General features: G+C 43.3%; 2 protein-coding genes across 2 annotated transcripts; both read left to right on the top strand.

Annotated features, from left to right (window-relative positions):
* The first annotated feature begins 15668 nt into the window (after positions 1-15668).
* On the top strand, positions 15669-16775 carry LOC138934182 (uncharacterized). Its single transcript, XM_070297642.1, has one exon. It carries the CDS (start codon positions 15669-15671, stop codon positions 16773-16775), a length of 1107 nt encoding a protein of 368 aa, XP_070153743.1.
* Positions 16776-18231: 1456 nt separating this feature from the next.
* LOC138934181 (uncharacterized) lies at positions 18232-19419 on the top strand. Its single transcript, XM_070297641.1, has one exon. The coding sequence runs from the start codon at positions 18232-18234 to the stop codon at positions 19417-19419; it is 1188 nt and encodes a 395-aa protein (XP_070153742.1).

The raw sequence follows: 19419 nt of genomic DNA, 5'->3' as shown, positions 1-19419 counted from the left end.
TGAAAAGAGCGGTAATCAACGTGCAATCTAATGACAATGCGTGTTTCGCGTGGTCTGTGGTCGCCGCTCTACATCCAGCTGAAAGAAATGCAGAACGGGAATCTTCGTACCCTCATTATACGACAGTGCTGAATCTCCAGGACATTGAGTTTCCAGTGATTGTGAATCAAATTAAAAAATTCGAACTTGCCAACGATATCTCAATCAATGTATATAGTATCGAGGAAAAGAACATTGTCCCGATACGTCTGAGTGAGCTGAAAAGAGACAAACACGTCAACCTGTTGTACATTGAAGACAACAACGTTGGACATTTCGCGTGGATCAAGAATCTATTTTAGCATAGCATATTATGTACATTGTTCGTACGATAAATTTCTCACAGCTAGTCTCGATAAATTGGCATCATTCTTGAATAAAGACAAACTCAAAATTTTAAAATCTGAATTTCTAAATTTACCGAACGACGATTTCAATTTATTAACACGGAAGGGCGTCTTTCCGTACGAATATATTGACTGCGTTGACAGGTTGCAAGATACGTGTTTACCACCGCGCGAATCATTTTATAGTTCCTTGACCGGTGACACATTATCCGAGAGCGATTACGCGCACGCCGAGAACGTGTGGGAGCGGTTCTCCATTCAAACGCTGGGCGAATATAGCGACTTGTATCTCAAAATTGATGTCTTGTTATTAGCAGACATTTTTGAAAATTTCCGCGAGAGTTGTATTAAAAGTTATGGGCTCGACCACGCGTATTACTACACTTTTCCCGGATACACGTGGGACGGAATTGTGTATTGAGTTCGATATAACTGCGAAGCCATGGAGACTGCGAAAACTGTAATATTCGATGTATTTTTGTAACTCGAAGTCCGTGTCGCGTGCATTGCTGCAGGTTGCGGTAATGTATTACGTAAGGCTTCTTATCATATAAGGTTGCGAGCAGCTTATCCTGCCGCTTACCAGGTGGTTTGTCGCGTATCGGGCAAAACGGTAGGTCAGTGTGCGCATCGTGAACACGTTGCGGATACTCGAGACCGACTTCAAGGATATAGTCTAAAGGCGAATCGGGCGTGATCGATGATGTATCAAAATCGGATAGGTCGTCGATCCATCGAAAATCTGCATAGGGTAAGGGTTGACACATTGCCCATCCGTACAAATTATTTACATCAAAGTACGTGAGATACGTTGAAGGTTTCGATGGATCGTACGATTGCATATTGTTGTGCCTCCGGAGAGGCACGGTAGTTGGGATCGTTTGCCGGAAGAAATTTAGGAATTCGGGCTCCGCCCGAGAACTTCACTGTCTTTATTTGATTAGAAATGACACCTTTGCAGTTAAATAAATATATTAATATCTATTTTATTTGTGACTTGGCTTGATTACAATGTTCCCGCACTTTCGCTCGCGTCGCATATCGCGATAACGGATATCTTGAAGTGCGCGTGTCTAGATTCGAGTTTCGGTCTCGAGACTCGCCTCTCGCTTCTTCGTATATATTTCTGCCGACTGCGTGGCTATTCAATATTATAATAATTATTGATACTCCTTTTGACTCTCGCGGTTGTTAGAGATATTGCTCGCGTAAAGGAATAAAGATTGTCCGTTTGGTAGTTATTGTGACTACTATTAATTAATGATCAAGATTGTCCGCGTAATATTAACCGTTTTAGTGCCAGGGGTTTCTAAAAATCCGTGTCGGATTGTGCCATGAAGCGCGATAGCGCTTTCTTCATTTGTCTGCGAGTAATGCCGATCGACGCGATCGCGCTGCTCTTTCTTTTTAAGAAAGACTGCTAATTATGCAGGTTATTTACGATTATTTGGAAGAAAATTAGTAATTACGAGAGGAAACTCTGACAGACTCGCGACGAGATACATTCGGAACCGAACGCGTTGCGAATTGACGATCGTGACCAAACAGCGCGACACAGTTCACCACAGTACGCGAACAGCGCGATCGCGCTGCGTGGCACTTAGCGGTGGGCCTTTTTATTAACTCCCTTTGGCTACCCGGGAGGGGGTTGTTTAGCGACAAGGCTGTGTGTCGTGTCGCTTGATTTTGGCAATATCTGGATGCAAGCTAAGAAGTTCTAAGTAGGATTTCTTTGCTTGCACTTTCGCAATTTCTTTATTCCTTTTTATTTCGCTTTTAAGTAGGACTTCTACGTTGCATTTTCGCAATGTCCTTCTTCCGCTTGCCCTGATTTCCGCGTTTTCGCAATGAAATGATTGCACGGTCGCTCGGGCTTAGCGCGTGGCTCGCGTTGTCAGCGCTTTGTTCGGTCAACGCTCGTAACGTGATCTGTATTCACGTTACACGTTGAGCAATCATATAAAATAATATGTATTTAGAATAATATATTTAATAAAGCCTGTTCGGGCTATAACATCCCTCCCCCGTAAGAAAAAGAAAAACGGAGGTGTAAAAGTGACGTTTTTTGCAAAACAAAATTTCTTCTTATTCTAATATACAATATTTTTCCCGTATATAATATGAATATAATCGTTTCTTATTCTAAAATCGTGTGCTTAAACTACGTTTTAGTATGGGTCTTGGAATCCGTATGATATACGTGGTTCGTTTTCTTCGTATATCCTAACTGACGGTCGTCTCGTATATTTCTTTTTATTTTTCATAATTATATAAATTATTAATATTATTATAATTATTGTGGTTATTCCGCTTGTCGCCATAGGATATACGAATTATTTTTGTGTGAAGAATTTGTCGTTATTGTCTTGCAAATCGTTGTTCATCTCTTTTAATTTATTTTTTAGTTCTGTTAATTCTGAATGCTGTACGATATTCTGTTGTTTCGTGTCTAGTATGTCTGTATTGTCTCGTATAAATGTAATATTAATTTCCGGTAAATACGTTTCTATTTCGCTACCTTGTATGACTTCCTTTGGTTGGATCGTCATTACTGTTGTTATTAATTTACATTTATTTTGAAGGGTAATTTGCCCTGTTCCTTTAATTACTTTTCTAATCTCGTTATAATTTTCGCATTGAATTATTATTGATTGTTCGCGTACAGTTGAATATAACCAAGTAAGTGGCTGTTGTAACGGTATCCATATCGTTTCTGTCGCAATTACATGTTTACTTTTGCAAGCCTCGTTCTGGTTTTGTGGTTGCAAGTACATTTGTATTTCGCACGGCGCGTTTGAATTAATACGGTGTATTGGTTGTGTTTTCTCGGACATGTATCTGGAATTTATTTGGATACACTTTTTTAAATCGTCCTCCGTTATTATGATATACGTTAATCCTTCTCTATTAACTACGATTATTTCGTGGTTTATTTCCGCGTGCGTAAATATATTTTTATGATCGTAAGTAGGTAATGGGGTTACCTTTATTATATCGTATACTGGTTGTGAGATTAGTGGGAATCGCAATACAGTAAATATGATTGATTCTTCACGGTATGCAGTTATTTTAATATATTCTTCTATTGCTAACCATTCATCGTTTCGGATTTCGAAAGGAAAATATAAACCGTGAGGTAATTGGATAGCTGCTTCTTTTAACTGTGTTATAATATCGCTAATAGGTGTTAGTACGGGGTGCATCGTGCCCTTGCGTACATACGTAAGATATTCTATTACATCTTCCGCATCTCGAATTAAATCTGTTATCATCGCAATGATTACCGTAAAATGTTCGGTTATTTCTTCGCGAGTACTATATTCTCGAACATAATGGTTTAATAGTTTACCGTTATGATCTAGTATATTTTCTAGTTTATCTAGATGTATTATAGTACTATTTAAAATTTTTATTTGATTTTCTGCGACATGTTGAATGGTTTGCTGATTATTTTGTAGGAGATTTAATTGTTCATTTATTAACTCTCTATCATTCGCATCCATTGTACCGAACAATGTTTTCGCTATTGTGTCTATTCCGTCGACGAGACCTCTACGTCCGTTCGTCCGTGTCTTATATAGCGTATTTATTAGAGTCATCAATTTTGTTAACTGTTTCGACTCGTTTTTTACGATTTCTTTTAAATTGTCGCAAGTACGTTTATGGTGGAATTCCGATTTTATTTGTTCGCACATCTCGTTGGTTTGTTGGATGTATTGATTTATTTGCCATACTTTGTCGTTTAGTGTCGTTATATCTAATTTAATGACTAATTTCCACGTTTTTGTAGCTTGTTGTAATTATCCGATTTTTTCGAAATATATGCCGGGGTTGTGTAGAAATTCTTGGATTTGGTAAGGTGAATCCGTTTCATGTTGCCCCGTCCGACTCTCGACCTGTCGGCTGTTCCAGCTGACGAGTATCTTGCAATTTTATATTAAAATGTTTCATATAACCGTCTTATCGGTTCTTATTTTATGAGTTTCAGCTTTCTTCTTGCTAGCTTTTAGCGTCGTTTAGTTTTTTATTCAGTCGCGTTCTACTGAGTGTCTTACTAACATGGTTTGCGCGAATCTAATTGATCGTTCTCGTTATTTTCCCTCTTCGGAGGACGAGATTGATGATATTGGTGATGGTGCAATGTTAGTGGTTGTTCCTCAAACTGACATGAATATGGTGGACGATGGATTCGACAATGCTGTCTGGGTGCCTCGTTATGAGCCTCCCGATGGATTTATTCCATTATTGCGACGACTTTGGTTGGATGTGTCTGTACGCCTTCGAGGGCGCATTTTTCGCAATCATCTCCGTCCTACCTTCCGTAACTCCGAAGGGCGAGGTCGGGCTACGGTTGAGCAGATGCGTCGCGCTTTGGATCGGATGCGGTTAATTGGTCATTCCAGCAACGAATAAGTAAGTTCTTATTTTAATTTTCTATAAATTGTTTTAATTTATTTGTATGCATGCGCACCGCTTTTCTTCCTTTCCTAATTGTATAATTCACGTCCGAATTTTTCTCGATTATTACGTACGGTCCGGTCCATAGGGATTCAAGTTTCTTAGATCGTCCGCGTCGGACGATCCCGTCTCGTCGTGTACTAATACCTTGTCGCCGACTTTAAATTTTATTTCTCTAGTACCTTTGTCGTACTGTTTTTTGGCTTTAATTTTTTCTTCTTTAATATGCTCTTTTGCAAGCTGACTCGTTGCCCTTAATCTTTCTTTCAATTCTTGCGCGTAATCGTCGTAATTGTATGTCGGTTTAGGCGGTCTCGTCAGTGACGTAGGTAGATCCGCTTGGTGCCCGTACACTAATTCGAAAGGTGTATACCCCGTAGCTGTATGTGGCGTCGTATTATACGTAAACATTGCGAACGGTATCCATTCATCCCAGTCTGTCTGGTCTTCGTTTATGTAGTGTCTTAAATATTCAGCTAATGTTCGATGCGATCGTTCTAACGCGCCATTACTTTCCGGTTGATAGACAGTTGTCTGTATTTTATTTATTTTTAGTAATTTACATGTATTTTTAAATATTTCGCTGAGGAAATTTGTACCTTGATCAGTTAAAATTTTTTCCGGTATTCCGTGTTCAAGTACAATTTTAGTAACAAATTCTTTGCTGACCGTGTTCGCTTCTTGGTTTGGAATCGGTATCGCTTTGCTGAATTTCGTTAAATTGTCTTGGAATGTTAGGAGATATTTATTTCCGTTTGTTGTAACTGTTAACGGTCCTACAATATCTAGCGCGCATTTTTCGAAAGGTTTAGTAGGCGTATCCGTGATTATTAACGGTACTTTATTTTTTCGCGATAATTTATTTTACAATTCGCATTTTGCGATATATTTTTCTACATCTTTCGTTTTTCCTGGCCAATTATAATTTAGGCGTATTCTTTTTATCGTGCGTTCAACTCCTTGATGTCCTCCTGTGGGTGCATCATGATATTCATATAATATCTGTTTCTTGTCTTCCTCTGTGTATATTTTTTCTTCGTCGAAGTTTGTTTCTTCTTCTATTGCGAAGATTTCTCGGTCTTCCTGTTCTGTTTTATGCGCTTCTCTTGTTACATTGCGGCTCAGTGCATCGGCGTTCGCGTTCGCTCGTCCGGCCTTATGAATGATTTCATAATCATATTCTTCGAGTTTTAATCTCCATCGGATTAACCTTGATCCGAGATCATTCACATTAAATAACTAGATTAATGGTTTGTGGTCGGTTACGATTTTAAATTTCATACCGTATATGTATGGCCTAAAATGTTTTACAGCCCATACAATTGCTAGAAATTCTTTCTCGGTTGTATTGTAATTCTGCTCCGCTCGCGATAAAACTCTGCTGGCGTAAGCAATTAGCCGGTCGTTACCAACTTTGCCTTGTGACAAGACTGCTTCGATTGCATAGTCGAAAGCATCAGTGGTCACTATAAATTCTTGATTGAAATCTGGATACGTTAGCACTGGCGCAGTCATTAATCTTTCTTTTAATATTTCGAAAGCATTTTGCTGTTCCATTGTCCACTCGAATTTTTCCGTTTTCTTTGTTAATTTCAGTGGCTTAGCTATTTTTGAAAAATCTTCTATGAATTTTCTGTAGTATCCAGCTAGTCCTATGAAAGATTGTATATCTTTTACTTTCTTCGGCGTCGGAAATTCTTTTATCGCGGTTAGCTTTGACGGGTCCGGAGATATTCCATTCTCCGAAATAATGTGACCTAGATAAATTACTTCTTTGCGCAAAAACTCGCATTTATCTGGTTGCAATTTTAGATTATTTTCTCGGAGTCTCTGTAGTACTTCCTTGAGTCTTCTATTGTGGTCCTCTAGGCTCGATCCGTATATGACGATGTCGTCTAAATAAACTAGACATTTAAGTCCTTGCATTCCTGTTAGAATTGAATTCATCAATCTCTGGAATGTTGCTGGCGCATTTTTCAATCCAAATGGCATTCTATTAAATTCATAGTGTCCGTAGGGCGTTGAAAAAGCTGTCTTTTGTTTATCTTGCTCAGCCATCGGTATCTGGTGATATCCTGACGCTAAGTCTAGTGTAGTAAAATATTTAGCGTTTCTTAGCTGGTCCAGCATATTGGTGATATTGGGCAGTGGAAATGAATCGCCTATTGTTAAATCGTTTAGCTTCCGAAAATCTACTACTACTCGGAGCTTAGGTTTTCCGGATGCGTCGGCCTATTTTGGTACCACCAATAAGGGTGCGTTCCATTGACTCGCGCTTGTTCGGATTATGCCATTTTTTAGCATTTCTTGCACTTGGTTATTTACTTCCGTCTTGTGCTTCTCGGGAAGACGATACGGTCTCGTGTTCACCGGCGAGGTGTCGGCGCGCGTGTTTATCTCGTGCTCTACCGTCGCGGTGCACGTCAGTGGTTCTCCGTCCAACTGAAATGTATCGTAATATTCTTCGCATATCCGTAGGAGTGCCTGTTTTTCTTCCGTATTTAAATGTTGCGTGCGTAGTAGTTGGCATATTTGTCCGTGTCTCGAGTTTGTATACTTAAAATTTTTTCTTGTTTCCACCGTATGTATTTTAGATTCGATCTCGCGTTCTATGTCTTCGAGGGTGACGTTTGGCGTCTGTATCTCGACTTTCATATCGGTTGTATTTATAATACTAACGGGACACGTGAAATTTTTTGGTTCTACTAAGCAGTTTCCAAGGTAAATTCCTGGAGCTGTTTCTTCTGCTCGTACTATTCCTATTCGATTTTGATTTGTTGTCGCTTTTACGATGGTCTCGCTGCGCGGTTTTAGAATCGTTTTGTTAAGCGAATGGAATTTTAGTACGGCGTTTCCTATTTTTAATTGACTTTTATTATAATCGCAAGATACCGAATGTTGTCGAAGGAAATCAATTCCTAGTATTCCTTTATATTCGATCGGAATGTCGTCCTTTACCACGTAAAATGCATGTTTTACCTTATGGTTTCCTATCTTGATTGTGGCGTACATTTTTCCGATGGTATGTATTTTATGTCCGGTTATACCAGTGAGCGCGATTTTATCTTCGTGTATCAATGCGTCGTCCTTTAAATGTTTCAATTTTATTAGTGCGATGGTCGATCCTGAATCGTACAACATCTGTATTTTTTCGTTTTTCGCTTGTCGCATTGGTAATGTTATTAGAAATAAGTCCGTCTTTTTCTTTGCGCGTGGCATATCTTTAATATGCGTAACGCGATACTCAGATGCAGGTCGTGGTTGTCTCTTTCTCGCTTCCTCCTGCTCGTCTTCGCTGCTGCTACTTGCGCTATCGGTGTTTCTGTTTTGTTGTCGCGGTTTCTTTCGAGCGCGTATATTTTCGTCGCGAGTTTTTTGCTGATTTCCGACTTTTAGTTTATTTGTACTGTAATTTATTAATGCCTGCGCTTGGATTGTCTGTTGAATCGTGCGTTTTGATAATGCGGAATGCTCTTGTCCTTCGATCATCGAATCGTATAATTTCATCGCTAGTAGATCAACGCGTTGTCCGAAAGCGTACGCAGTTTCATTCGGCTTTTGTTTTAGCGAGTTGAATTCGATCTGTAAATGTGTCGTGCTTTGTTTCGACTGGTAACAAGTCTCGAGTTGCTGCTTTAATTCGTCGAACGTTTGTATATCTCGCGTCTCAAAGTCCTGCATCGCTTTCCCTTTTAATTTTGTAAATAAGATTGCTTGAATTAACGATTCTTCGTCTGCGGGATTTATGTTCTGAACAGCGTATTTGCACGCGTTTAAAAATTCTTGCAGTTTATGTCGCGAGGTTCCGTCGAACTCGGGGATCATCATTCTCGCTTCCTTTAACGGTAGATAATTCGGGGCGACGCTTCGTCGATTTCTGATATCGCGTCCCGTTCGCCCATATGTTGTTTCAAACGCATTATTATCGTTTTCCCTGTTAATGTCTGTATGACGGGGTAATTGCGCGTCCGCGCTCTTTAATCGCGTTACTCGTATGTTTAACGAATGGATGTCCGCGCGTATTTCATTCAAAATGTGGATTATCTGTGTATAATCTCCTTTTTCTTCGCGGTTTGTTTCGTGGGGCGGTGTGTGATCAGCCTCCACTATATTTCGGTTCATTTGGTGAATGGATCGTCGCATTCTTTCTATTTCCTCGTCTACCGCGCTTTGTGGCGGGTTCGCGGGAGTGTTTGATCGCGGATTTCGCGATTCGGCCATATTACTTTCTTGTTGGCTATAAATTTCTTCCGGATCGAATAGATCGCTCTCGTAGGAAGTTAATGAAAATTCGCGCCGTAGGGATACTCTACTTGGAATTCTACTAATATACGGTCGCGTACGTCTAGTCTCGCGTTGAGTGTCGTCAGTGGGGTCAGTCGTATTACGCGGGAATAGGCTTTCGTCAAAATTGTTAAACGGAATTTCGCGTTCTGTGACGACGTTTTCCGGTAACTCGGGCTCGCTTTCGCTGGAGTATTGAGTTTCTAAGTTTTTTCGCACGTTATAAGGATTTTCTCGCGATGCTAAACTTAATTTATTCGCTCGTCGGGCTGGTTCACTCAGTAACCACGATCGGTTCGCTATCGGTTTCGGTATATTAGAACCTTCCGACATTCACGCTATTATATTTATTAAATTTTTTCGGACTTACAATAGTATAACGGCTCGCATGATCGCTCGCTGTGTCAGTAGGTTGTTGACGCTGCAGTCCTTCGCTCGGCGGCTGATACGGCTGACGACGCTAGTCGTACGGCGGTCGTTGTCTGGCGTCGGTGTGTTGTCTGTAGAGTTATTGTAGGTCGCGATGCTTGGCGGCTCACGTTTCTGCTACAGCTGTTGTGGCGATGCTCGTTCTGTTGTCCTTGCGGTGTCTTCCGTTGATTGTAGTTTCCGTCAGCTTACGTTTTACGTGTGCTGGCGTGCCTGTCCTGTTTACACTCTGGGTACTTTGCAGGTCTTGGGGAAGGCTTAGCTGCTGCTTCCGTCCGTCAACTTCAATTGAATTAATTTTTGGCGTGCCCGCTTTTTAACACAACCGTGTCTTTTGCAGGTCTTGCTTAGTTCTGGCGATGCCCCGGCAGATCCCACCGCTGCCACCAAATTATGTTGTGCCTCCGGAGAGGCACGGTAGTTGGGATCGTTTGCCGGAAGGAATTTGGGAATTCGGGCTCCGCCTGAGAACTTCACTGTTGTTATTTGTTTAAAATGACACCTTTTCAGTTAAATAAATATATTAATATCTATTTTATTTGTGACTTGATTACAATGTTCCCGCATTTTCGCTCGCGTCGCGTATCACGATAACGGATATCTTAACGTGCGCGTGTCTAGAGTCGAGTTTCGGTCTCGAGACTCGCCTCTCGCTTCTTCGTATATATTTCTGCCGACTGCGTGGCTATTTAATATCATAATAATTATTGCTACTCGTTTTGACACTCGCGGTTGTTAGAGATATTGCTCGCGTAAAAGAATAAAGATTGCCCGCGTAATATTAATTAATGATCAAGACTGCCCGCCGTTCGTTAGCGGTGGGCCTTTTTATTAACTCCCTTTGGCTACCCGGGAGGGGGTCGTTTAGCGACAAGGCTGTGTGTCGTGTCGCTTGATTTTGGCAATATCCGAATGCAAGTTAAGAAGTTCTAAGTAGAACTTCTTTGCTTGCACTTTCGCAATTTCTTTATTCCTTTTTATTTCGCTTTTAAGTAGGACTTCTACGTTGCATTTTCGCAATGTCCTTCTTCCGCTTGCCCTGATTTCCGCGTTTTCGCAATGAAATGATTGCACGGTCGCTCGGGTTTAGCGCGTGGCTCGCGTTGTCAGCGTTTTGTTCGGTCAACGCTCGTAACGTGATCTGTATTCGCGTTACACGTTGGGCAATCATATAAAATAATATGTATTTAGAATAATATATTTAATAATTCGTGTATAGCCTGTTCGGGCTATAACAACAGTATGCAAAACTTAAATCTTTCTCTCGACACACTCTGCTAAAGATGTAGAAAAATGATGAGGTAGATGAGACGTGATACTCCAGTTAGAAGGAGACAAAAGATATGAAACTAAAATATATATAATCGAGAGGAGTGTGTAACGTTATAATACGCAACCGTCTTCGCCCTTATGAAGATCTTAACAATATATGTTATGGCTGATGAAGAAGTTATTGTTATTGAAGATGAGGATGTCATTCTCGAAGATGACAACTTGATGGAAATTGAGAATTTGTCGGACGATTCATCAGACGAAGACCGCATACTTTCGGAGAATTCCGATTACAATAGTGATTGCAGTAGTGTTATTATGGACATAAATCAACGTACTTTAAACCGAGTTGAAATAAATAGTTTAGATGCGGTAAAAATGTGCTGTATATACTTTTATTATAAAAGTGAAGACAACGAAAAAATTTGCACATGTTATTTTATGCGTATTTCAGACTTATTTTCGAATATTCGTGTTGTGCGACAAAATGAAAGTGCAATTTATGATCTAATCCTGGGATCGTTTTGCGGAGAATGTAGAAAACCACTGTACCAGATAATGCCCTGCAATATGTGCCCAATTTGCAATGTATAAGCTGGACAAAACTTGTGTTGTGAAAAGACTTAAATAGGAAATATGGGGGACTTCGAACATTTTGCGGAATTAGAACAATTTCTATGGGAGGATTTCATACAGGTAAACTCGGTGTGTGCATGCGAGTTATGGGAAAGAACATGCCTTAAATGTCTCTAGTGGTTGGAAGAACAGTACCGACTCGAGATGTTACAACAGAGGCATGGAATTCAATCGCTGGCTAGTCGAATCGCGCGACTTGAAAGTTTAAGACATTCGTTACGTAAAAAATACAAACGCTTAGATGTCCGTGTCCCGGCGCTATCGACAAAGACTCCTGTTACTTCAATTGTACAAATGGTGCAAGGTCAAGCAATCGGCTTGAAGAAATCTCGTACAATAGATTTGGATCATTGTCGAGATCATTATATAGTGACGTCCAAGGATTGGGATTTTGATATATAAAACATAGCTGACGTCTTGTTATGGGTGAGAACCACATTAAAATACTCGAGGAATTAATTGTATCTATTTTTAAAAATATTATATTTGAATTATTTAATAAAATTTCTTTTCTGTTTCAGAAGGAGCGCCGCCTATATATTTTATATTTTTATTATTTTTATTATTTTTTATTATTACTTTTAACACACACACACACACACACACATTGTGTTATATACACAATTATTGAATAAACTTATTATTACAATATTATATTAAAAAATATCGATTATTTCTGCGCCTTCTTTCCTTTTCCCACATGCATGCCTCGCATTATCTCTCTTTCTCCCGCGAACGTCATCCTTTTCCCACGCCAATGCGGACGCTATCCTTCTCCTACACGCGTGCCTGCCTCGCGCTATTCTTCTCACACCGCCTTGCGAACGCCGCATCTTCCACGTGCATGCTTAGCGCTATCCCTCTTTCTCTCTCTCTCCCAAGTGCATGCCTCGCGCTATCCCTCTCTTACACATTGCGGATGCCTCGCACTATCTCTCTCACACCTACTCGCGGACGCGTACGTTTCTTCTTCCCCGCGGATCCCTCGCCTACCGTTTCACCGCGTTCCCCCTCCTGCCTCTCCGCGGACCACTCGCTTACCGGTTAGCACGCGGTTCCCCTCCCCTCCCCCCTCCTCTCTGCGGACCCATTGCCTACCGTTTCGCCGCGTTTCCCCTCCCCTGTCTCCGAGGCCCCCGCGCCAACCGTTCCGCCGCGGTCCCGCCGCGTGAGGTCATACCTCCCGCGCCGGTTTCCCCTCGCCCTTCACCCCCCCTCAGAGGACCAGAGTTAGAACTCTCATAGTATCACTACTGCGGTCCATCGCTAAATAATAATCGTGCAGCAGTTAATGATAATACATAGTATAAAGATTTGCTACGCTGTGAGCGAGCAGGTGAGTGAGTGAGTGCGTGAATGAGTGACCTAATGAGAGAGTATACGCGCCTGAAATAGGAAAGAATTATACATGCCAATAAGTTAGGAAATCGGAGCTATTTAGAATAATTGAACAGAGTCGCGCTGACATCGAGAACGTAGATTGGGGAGTAGGAGAGCGAGTTGAGAGCGAAAGCGGAGCAGTGCGTGATTTTCGGAGCGATAGCGTGTTAGAACATTTCAAGAGTGGTATTAGTTAGAGTCAAGCGATTAAGCGTGGAGTTGTTAGGAGTACTGTACAATAATATAATAAAGTATAGTTCAGAATTCAATTAACGTATCGATTTATTATACGGAAGCGTACAGAAAATCTCAGAAGTGGAATTCAATCCAAAGACTTGAGTGAGGGATTCACAGGAGGTATACGAGGAGAGAAAAATCGAAGTGTATGGGCGAGGAAATTACACGTGAGCGCTAAAAATTACGGTAAATGAAACGCGATAAAATATATTGAGGCTTTCTTCTAGAAGATTCCTGAGGGCGGAAAAAACGAAGGTCGCAGGCGGAACCATAGGCGTTCGAAAATTAACGGACAACATGTTTGTTTTGGTGACTGACCTTTGGAAACGAGTATGAATCAAGAGAATTTAGAGGCACTTTGGATAAATAAGCTTCGAGCGTTAGCTTCAAAATTAAATTTGAATACGAGCGGTGCACGTTGAAAAATTTTTGACAGAGTAGCGTATTATTACGATCGTGTGGGTTGGCCGCAATCATCGAATATGTGGGACCAGGCGAGCGAAGCAGAAGAGGACAGTGGAGCAGAGGTACAGAATCCGCCGGACGCGGGCGTCGTGAGGAACCACCTGGGAGTGAGATAGAGCGACTGGAGACAAGAGGAGCTCCGCTGTCAGAGCGTTCGCACAGAGGTCCAGCTGCGGGTACATCCGGTGTTTCAAACGCACATTCCGGAATAAATATTCAAGATATCGTGAGCGCGGTAATGCAAGTATTGGAAGAAAGGCAAAGGGGAGCCAGTGGTGGTACGCGGGCCGTACCGCCGTCAAGGGAACCATGGACGAGAGGTGGAAGTCCGGCAAGCGCAGATAGTAATGCAAGTTCAAATAATTGGCAGCAAATAAAATTTGCCACGAAGTTGATACCGGTATTTGCGGGGAAAGAGGAAAAGAACGTGGTTAAGTGGCTGGACAGAATTACGAGTGTGGCACGCCTTTATCATTTAAGTAATGAGGTGCTAGTATTAGCAGCAGTGAGTCAGTTAAAAAATAGAGCACTGGATTGGTACAACAGATAGACATTGGAGGAAGTGGCAACGTGGGAAGAATTTAAATATCGTATAAGGCGGCATTTCGAACTTAAAGAGACCTACACAGCCAAGAGTGAGTCGAAGTAAACTAGCAAGAATGAGTCGAAGAATATGGAAATTGTATAAGGAAAAGTTTATCGATTATACAGAAGACAAGCTTAGCCTGATGCAGTCGCTTTCTCTTTCGGAGAAGGAAAAAATAGATTTATTGGCGGACGGTGTAAAAGATCCGGTGCTGAGAAAGATGGTATTGAGCACATGGATCACGAAAGTAGGATAGTAAGGCCGGTTCTGGCTCAGTTTTGTGTGAGTGTGAGAGAGAGGGTATCGTTGGGGAGTAAGAGAGAGAAATAGTTTCGGAGCAGTTTGTGGGCGCCCGAGGGATGGAGAGCGGGCTGGGCGGGTGCATGGGGGGGTAAGTAGGGTGAGAGGGGAAGCGCGGTCGGGGGGAAGCGGTGGGTACGAGTCGCCGAGAGCGCTCGAGAGATGGCGTTCGGGGGTGGCGGTTCCTCCCGATTCGCGACCTTGACGCGACTCGCGCTTCTAGCGCGCGGTCCGCCGTCGCGATTCTTTAGGGGGGCGCGCCGCTTCTAGCGCGCAATCCGCCGTCGCGATTCTTTAGGGGGGCGCTTCTAGCGCGCGATCCGCGAGCGGGCGGCGGGCGCCCGGCGTCGAGGGGCGGGGGATCGTCGGTGGGCGGTCGAGCGGACGGAGGGGCGTCCCTCGTCGCTCTCCTCCTCTCGAGGCGCGCGTTAGCGCGAGCGCGCTCGTCGCGTTTCGGGGGCGAGTTTTTTTCCATTTTTCGGCGACGTCGCGCGTCCGGTGACGAGAGCGAGTATCCGGTTCGGTTAATCGGGGGCGCGTCCTCGCTATTTTCCCCGTTATAAAAGGACGCCGCGATGGTCTCGAGGTATTAGTACGTTCGAGAATATTTCGCGGCGCGATAAAGCGCGCGCCGAGCGCTTTAACGAGATTAGCCGGAAGAGCGGTGAACGTTCGAATCGGAAGTATCGAGGATATATGGAATTTGGAGATACCGAATTGTTTGAAGAAAGAACTACGCGAACGTTAAATAGAGGATCGTTTGTACTGTATAGAAGAGATCGACTTCGCGGAAGAGTTCGTGCGAGGGGCGAGCGAGACGCGATTCGACGAACCTTTCGCGAACGTCGGAGCCGATGGCTATTTGCTCTATCGCAATTGGAAACAGCGATACGGAATTCCGAAATTTTCGTGGGAGGTGAATCACGTCGTGCATTGTTTCTTTAAGTTCGGTTGCCGATTCGAGAACGGAAAATATTTCGAGGAGAACGAGAGATATTGCGCGTATTGCGCGCGTAGCTCGAGTTTCGCGAAAAGCGTATCGACGCACGTGACGAAAACGGTGTATAGCGAGATGGTGCCCGCTTGCGATCTCGTCGACGAGGTTTTCGACGTGTCGAATAATTGGTGCGCCGGCTGCGAGACGAGAGTTTTGTTCTACATCGAGAATTACGACGAGGAGGAGACGTGGTTTATTTGTAAAAAATCTTGGCGTTCGTTAGACGACGAGTGACGAGATGGAGGCGCGCGATCTTCTCGATAGCGCGCGGGACGTCGCGACGGGGGACGCGTATCGCGCGTGGGCGCGACGGTGCGACGAGTGTCTCGAGTCTCTGCGGGAGAGATGTCGAGGAGAGCGCCGAGGGAGATCGACCGGAGCGATCAATTCTCTTATCGCTCGAATCGTTCGATTAACGGGCGCGAGAGACGATCTGCGTCGACGTTTCGAACGCGTGGGAGGCGGTGTAGAGGAACGCGAGGGATTCTCGTGGTCCGAGATCGAGACGGCTTTCTCTAGACGCGTTTTAACCGGCGCAGTTATTAATTTCGATTATATCGAACCTCGACGATTTCTCGAGGACGCTAGAGATACCGTGCTCGATCGAATACGCGATGTTATGAATAAATATAACGGTATTAAGGTCAATACCGTGTTTATTGGCGAGTTCGTTTCGGGCGACAAGATCGATGTTAAGACTATTGTCACGAAGAATTATTCGCTTCTACCTCTTTCCGACTTGCGAGAGTGGTACGAGAAGCGAGTGGTCGACGCTACTTTAGCCTCGTTGGAAGAATTTCAGGAGCGCGATAGCGGATGGGCGTTATCGCGAATATTCAATTTAACTGTGAACGTGAACAGATACAATCCTATGCACGCGGGATGTCACGTCAAATTGCCGCGAGAGATCGTGTTGAAGAGAGCGGTGATAAACGTGCAATCTAATGACAATGCGTGTTTCGCATGGGCGGTGGTCGCCGCTCTGTATCCAGCTGAAAAAAACGCGGGTCGGGAATCTTCGTATCCGCATTACACGACAGTGCTGAATCTGAAGGGCGTTAAATTTCCTATGAGTTTGAACAAAATTACTAGATTCGAACGTATTAACGACATATCTATTAATGTGTATACCGTTCGAAGTAAAAAGGAGGGAAAAGGCGGTTGTCGCGTTGTTCCTTTGCGTCTCACTGACGATAAAAAGGACAGATACGTTAATCTGTTGTATTTTAACGATACGACGCGACGAGATGACGCGACGCATTTCGCGTGGATCAAGAATCTGTCGCGACTCGTCGGCTCGCAACTGAGCGGTAGACGACATAAATCGCATATATGCGATCGGTGAGTATTAATTAAAAAAATCGTCGCGCGATGTTGATAATGCGCGAGATTTAAAATGTGCGTTATGTCGCAGATGCATGCACTATTTTCGAACGAGCGATAAGTTATCGGCTCACAGCGTGGACTGCGGAAGGATGAACGAGTGCGCTATAGTCCTTCCTACCAAAGATGACAAATGGTTAGAGTTTCGCAACTATAGTAGAAAGGAGCGACTTCCATTCGTGGTGTACGCTGATCTCGAATGCGTACTGAAGAAGAAAGAGGAGAGGAGAACGTCGAATACATCTATCGTTCAGCATCACGAAGTCTATAGCGCCGGATATTACGCGCGATGCGCGCTGGATGGCGTTAGCTCTACTTACAGAGCTTATCGCGGTGAAAATTGCGTATTGTGGTTCGTTAAAGAACTGTACGATCTAGCGCTTTGCGCGAAGACTATTCTCGATATCGATGCTCCTATGACGAATATTACATCGAATGAATGGGAGAGATTCGTAAACGCGACGCGCTGCAGCATATGCGAGAAACCGTTCGAATTGGGAGACGCTCGCGTGCGCGATCACTGTCATCTGACTGGACGGTACAGAGGTCCGGCGCATTCGAATTGTAATTTAAATTATAAGGATACTTACGTAATTCCCGTATTTTTTCACAATTTATTGGGTTACGACGCGCATTTTATCATTAAAGATGTAGCTAACGCTTTTCCCGGCAGCGTGGAAATATTGCCGATAACGAAAGAAACGTATATCTCTTTCACGAAGAACGTCGAAGATGCGTGGGACGAGGGAAGGTTCGGAAAACGCTTGAAATTGCGTTTCGTGGATTCTTTTAAATTTCTAAGCGCGAGTCTCGAGAAATTGGCGTCGTATCTAGACAAAAGCGAATTGAGGATCGCGCGTTCGGAATTTTCCGATCTTAGCGACGCCGATTTCGAGCTTCTCGCGCGAAAGGGTGTATTTCCGTACGAGTATGTCGACGATGTAGATAAATTGTTAGAGACTCGTCTACCGCCGCGCGAGGCTTTTTACAGTTCGCTAACCGGTGACGCGATATCTGAGAGCGATTACGCGCGCGCGATAAGAGTCTGGGAGCGATTTCGCGTCGAAACGTTAGGCGATTATAGCGATTTGTATTTAAAGACCGACGTTCTTCTATTGGCCGATGTTTTCGAAAATTTTCGTGACGCGTGTATGAGAAGTTATAATTTAGATCCCGCGTATTATTACACGTTACCGGGATACACATGGGACGCTATGTTAAAGTATACGAGTGTGCGATTCGAATTATTAACCGACATTGATATGGTGATGTTCGTGGAACGCGGAATACGCGGCGGGCTAAGTCAATGTTCCAACAGATACGCGCGCGCTAATAACAAATATTTACAGTCATACGATCCTTCGGAACCATCGTCGTATCTCATGTACTTCGATATAAATAATTTGTATGGATGGGCGATGTGTCAATCGTTGCCTTACGAAAATTTTCGATGGGTCGATAACGTTATGAGCGTTGACTTAATGTCCGTGACATCGGACTCGCCTATCGGTTATATTCTAGAGGTCGACCTTGCATATCCGTCCAACCTTCACGATTCTCACGCTGACTTGCCATTCTGCCCGACGCGCGATAAGCCGCCCGGAAAACGAGACGAGAAGCTTCTCGCCACACTGTACGATAAGAACCGTTACGTAATATATTATCGCAATTTGCAGCAATGCGTTAGACACGGATTACGCATTACGAAAATACACAGAATATTGCGATTCGCGCAATCTTCATGGCTGCGCGAATACATCGAACTGAATACACGATTACGAATTAACGCGAAAAACGAGTTTGAGAAAAATCTATACAAATTAATGAATAATGCCGTGTTTGGCAAAACTATGGAGAACGTACGCAATCATTCGAATGTTCGACTCGTGACTCGATGGGACGGGCGATACGGCGCGGATGCGATGATCGCGAAGCCGAATTTTCACAGTAGAAGCGTTTTCGCGGAGGATCTCGTAGCTGTAGAATTGCGTAAACTCGAGGTTAAGTTCAATAAACCGATTTATGTAGGTATGTGTATTCTCGATATATCTAAGATTCGTTTATACGAATTTCACTACGAGTACATGTTACCATTGTATCGAGATAAGTGTAAAATAATGTACACCGATACGGATAGTCTCATTTATCGCGTCGAGTGCGAGGACATATACGAGAATATGAAACGCGATATCGACAAATTCGATACGAGCGATTACGCAATGGGTAATGCGTATGGAATGCCTCTCGCTAATAAAAAAATACCCGGTGCGATGAAGGATGAGAACGCTGGCGCGATTATGACCGAATTTATTGGACTCAGAGCGAAAATGTACGCGTTGCGAGTCGCCGGTAAAAGCGATACGAAAAGAATCAAGGGTGTTAAGAGCGGCGTTGTCGCGAGAACGATAACGTTTGACGATTACGCGCGCTGTCTTCGACAGGGGATCGAGATGAAGCGCGAGCAGTTTTGTATAAGATCCGAGTTACACGAGATGTATACAGTATCGGAATTGAAGATCGCGCTCAGTCCGCACGATGACAAACGATACACGATATCGGGAACTACGGATACGTTACCGTGGGGACATTATAAAATACCGTTGTAG

The sequence above is a fragment of the Polyergus mexicanus genome, unplaced genomic scaffold (assembly GCF_030449975.1).
Source record: "Polyergus mexicanus isolate NDT 795.1 unplaced genomic scaffold, iyPolMexi1.0 SCAF_6, whole genome shotgun sequence".
In the NCBI taxonomy this organism is placed as follows: domain Eukaryota; kingdom Metazoa; phylum Arthropoda; class Insecta; order Hymenoptera; family Formicidae; genus Polyergus; species Polyergus mexicanus.
This window is presented reverse-complemented; position numbering and strand designations above follow the sequence as displayed.